The sequence below is a fragment of the Eimeria acervulina genome, genomic scaffold (assembly GCF_000499425.1).
Source record: "Eimeria acervulina Houghton genomic scaffold, Eah_scaff248, whole genome shotgun sequence".
Lineage (NCBI taxonomy): Eukaryota > Apicomplexa > Conoidasida > Eucoccidiorida > Eimeriidae > Eimeria > Eimeria acervulina.
Genome location: NW_013549973.1, coordinates 39,492 through 43,607, shown reverse-complemented (window position 1 = coordinate 43,607; position 4,116 = coordinate 39,492). Strand labels below are relative to the sequence as shown.

The window sequence follows — 4,116 nt, the reverse complement described above, 5'->3', positions numbered from 1 at the left end:
ATTATATTATATTATATTATATTATATTATATTATATTATATTATATTATATTATATTATGCTATACTATATTATATTATATTTCATGCTCACTTCACCCGGTGTTTTTTCTGTTTTGTTTTTCTTTTGTTTATTTTTTTGTTCTGTCAATTTTGTCTTGTGCTTCACTTGTGTTTGTGTGTGCATGCATGCATAAATATTGCCTAGTAATGTATAGAAGTATAGACCTATAGATATACAGACATAGAGATACAGATATATAGATATAGGTATATCGATGAAGATCTATAGATATAGATATTTAGACACGTATATGCGGATATAAATAAATGAAAACATATATATATATATATATATATATTATACAGAGGATAATATTAATATCTATGTTTGTACTACATGTATGCATATATCCCTACATGGGTATGGATGCGTATATGTGAATACAGAAGTAGAAATATGCAAACACCCGTATCTACGATTATGTGTATGATGACGTACATATGTTTATACATACATACATATATATATATATATATATATATATATTTTTCATGTATATATGCACGCATGCACGTGCAGGCAACCGCATGTAATCATAATATATATATATATATATGTATATATACATATATGTATATTTATTTATTTATTTACTCATTATACGCATATGCAAGCATGCGATGCGAAGCCTGAACATAGGGGTCTTCTCTCCCCAGGCCTTCATACAGCAAAGGGCTTCGCTCATTATGAATTTGTTTAAATGGTTTTAATAATTTTAGGTGTATGTGCATGCAAATGCATACATTTGCAGCTGAAGTTTGAATCTGTTTCTGCATCGGCGCCGGTAAACCAGTGGCAAGCCCATTGGTTATCAGCCTTTAGAGATATATAACTCGTGAAATAAAAATAAAATGTCTGTGTTTAATTATTGAAATACTTTAAAAGGGTAAAACAATATAAAATTAATCGCTTTCTCTCTTCTTTTGTAGCTGTGCAACAACGGTGTTTCATGAACACGAGCTTTTCAGTGTCAACCCACGTCATGAGGGCAGCAACGCCGCCGCTTTGATCCCAACATAACTATTTAAAATATTTCTCTGAAACAATAAAAAATACAAATTAAATCTTATTTGCCAAATTTCAGAGAAAATTTCCAGACTTTTTCGCACAATTTGTTGCAGAATGAAAGGAAACCTCCTGTTGGCGTCGGGCGTATATGCAGCACTGATCGCCATTGTACTCTCCGCATGCACTGTGAATCCTTTATAAAAACATGAAAAATGAACTTATTTCTTTTTATTTCTTTAATTAATTCACAATTTCATCCATTTATCCCTCGTTTCGATCCGCGCAACCTCCCCCAACTTGCGCTGGAGTTCAACGCACGGCATTTCTGCACATTTTTTGCAACGAAGCGTCTGAGACCCAAGCCAGAAGAAAATTGAATTTAGATAAATACAAATAAACAAATAGATATAGAGAGCAAGCAATAAAGATCAACAAAGGGAATAACGCTCAATGGGAGAGGAAACAAAGGAAGAAAGCAAAAGGCTTGATAGAAGCAGCACCGCTGAAAAAGAAGAAAAGATGTAAAAAAAACAAAGGGAGATGGCTTTATACAGGAATAAAGCAAATATGAAAAGCCAATGCAACGAAAAAGACAAGCATAAAGCAGAGCAAAGATAAAGAAAGATATGAACAGCAAAGCCTCAACAATATCAACAACAGAAAATATACGTCAATTAATGAAATGGGAATGAGACAAAAAAGAAAAAGTTTTTTGTATTTTGCGCTTTCTATAACTTTGGTTTTTATCTCTGTCTCCACTGTGCTGTCGGAGGAGGTCCTTTCGCTTGCATTCGAAGCAGCAGCAGCAGCAGCAACAGCAGCAGATGCTGCATATCCACCACCAGTAGCAACAGCAACAGCAGCAGCAGCAGGCGCAGGGGCAGCAGATGCACTAACAGCAGCAGCACCACTTCCAGATGCGTATTTAGACGCGTATATGGGAGCAGCAGCAGCAGCAGCAGCAGCAGCAGCAGCACCAGACAGAGCAGCAGCCGACACAGCAGCAACAGGCCAAGCAGCTGCAGCAGACTCTGCAACAGATGCTGCAGCAGCATTTTTTGACTCCTCTTTGTCTTCTTCTGTCTTTTCCTCCTACGATTCATTTCAAGGAGATTGTTTGCAGTGTACAGACACCTGGGGCTTGCGAGAAGCAAAAACAAACGAAAACGAAGAAGAGAGAAAAGCTATTGAATTACTTTCAGGTAAATAATTCAGGTGTATCTGCACCTTTCTCATCTCCTGTGCATGCGAAGCCAAACGGTTGCATGCATTGCCCTGTTGCTGCTGCTGCTACTGCTGCTACTACTACTGCTGCTGCTATTGCCGCTGCTACTGCTCCTGCCACCGATGCTACTGCTGCTGCTGCTGCTACTGCTGCTGCTGCTGTTGCTGCTGCTCCTCCTCCTGCTGTGCTCTTGTCCGATGTTTATACAGAGGCTTTCTGTCTCTGTCTCGTCGATGCCTTCCACTCAGACGAACTCCTGCAGCAGCAAAATGCTGGCAGCAGAAAAAATCAGCAGCAAACGTGGTGGGTAAGCCCCACGCTGCAGCAGCAGCAGCAGCAGCACGAGGATCAAATATTAACACCAGCTGCTGCAGCAGTAATAAAAGAAAACCAGGCTGCAGCAGAAGCAGCAACAGCGGCAACAGCAACAGCAGCAGCAGCAGCAACAACAACAACAACAACAACAGCACCAGCGGCAGCAGCAACAGCAGCAGCAGCACCAGCAGCAGCAGATGATTCAATCTCTTACATTGAGAGTTCATTTGGCTGGAGGTTTGCTGGGAAGCAGAAGGCTTCCTCTTTGTCTTTGTCTTTGTCTGTAGAGCAGCAAATGAGAGAAGCAGACAGACGCCTGCGCGAGACGACGCAAAACCCAGAACAGCTGCAGCAAATGAGCAGCAGCAGCAGCAGCAGCAGCACAGCAGCAGCCGCAGCAGCAGCAGCACGAAACATATTCATGCAGAAGAAAATACTACCCGCTGGAAGCCCCTTATCTGCTGTTGCTGCTGCAGCAAAAGGCGAGATGCCTGCAGCAGCAGCAACTCGATCAAATCCCACTGCACTGGAGCTGCTGCAGCAGCAGCAGCAGCAGCACAAGGCAGCAGCAGCTGCTGCTGTTGCTGCTGCTGCTGGCTTTCCCCATATATTAATTGGAGTTGTGCTCGCCGACGGCTCTGTCTGGGGCATCGATGATCTGAGAGAAGGGCTTATGACATCGAGGCAGCAGAGCCTTCAGCAGCAGCAGCAGCAGCAGCAGCAGCAACGCCAGCAAAACGTGCTGCAGCAGCAGCATCAGCGGCGAAGGAGACAACTGCAACAGCAACAACGCCAGCAGCAGCAAGGAAGATATTTTCTGTGCCCCATGGAATCAGGTTGCAGCAGCCGCTAGCACAGCAGCAGCAACAGGAACAGCAGCAGCAGCAACAGCTGCTGCTGCTGCTGCTGCTGTCCCCTCAGAGTCTTCATTTGCATGCAGCAGCAGCAAGAAGCCCCCCCTGAATTCTCACGAGAAAACAGCAGCAGCTGCAGGAGCAGCGGTCTCAGGGGCAGCAGCAGCAGAAGCAGCAACGGCCTCACAAGCAGCAGCTGCAGCAGCACCAGCAGCAGCAACAGCAGCAGCAGGAGCTGCAGCAGAAGCAACATCAACATAAACTGTACGCAGCTTTATTCTTTTAGCAGTATCTTTTGCTTTTCTTTTGTCTGTCTTTCCCATTGCCTTACAATCAAACACTCCGGCTTGCTGCTCCACCTACTGCTTCTGCTGCTGCAGCAGCAGCAGCTGCAGCTGCAGCAGAAGCAACACCAACATATGCAGCTGCTGCAGCAGCTGCAGCAGCTGCAGCAGCGGCTAAAGCAGTTACACGAGAGGCAGCAGCAGCGTCAGCAACTGCTGCAGCAGCCACAGCTGCTTGAGTTGTGGATGCATGCAAATGCATGCAAATGCATGCAAATGCATGCAGAGAAACCAGCCCCATTCTCCGTTTGTATATATTGTCGTATGTTTAGGATTTGCAGGGATATATATAGACATATGTACATAC

The 4,116-nt window shown here is 43.9% G+C and overlaps 1 protein-coding gene across 1 annotated transcript; it reads left to right on the top strand.

Annotated features, from left to right (window-relative positions):
• Positions 1-1,759: 1,759 nt before the first annotated feature.
• On the top strand, positions 1,760-3,726 carry EAH_00028350 (hypothetical protein, conserved; the record flags this gene model as incomplete). The annotated part of the gene is made up of 3 exons (XM_013396344.1): positions 1,760-2,273; positions 2,506-3,350; positions 3,448-3,726. The coding sequence occupies 3 exons, from the start codon at positions 1,760-1,762 to the stop codon at positions 3,724-3,726; spliced, it is 1,638 nt and encodes a 545-aa protein (XP_013251798.1).
• Between the last annotated feature and the right edge of the window lie 390 nt (positions 3,727-4,116).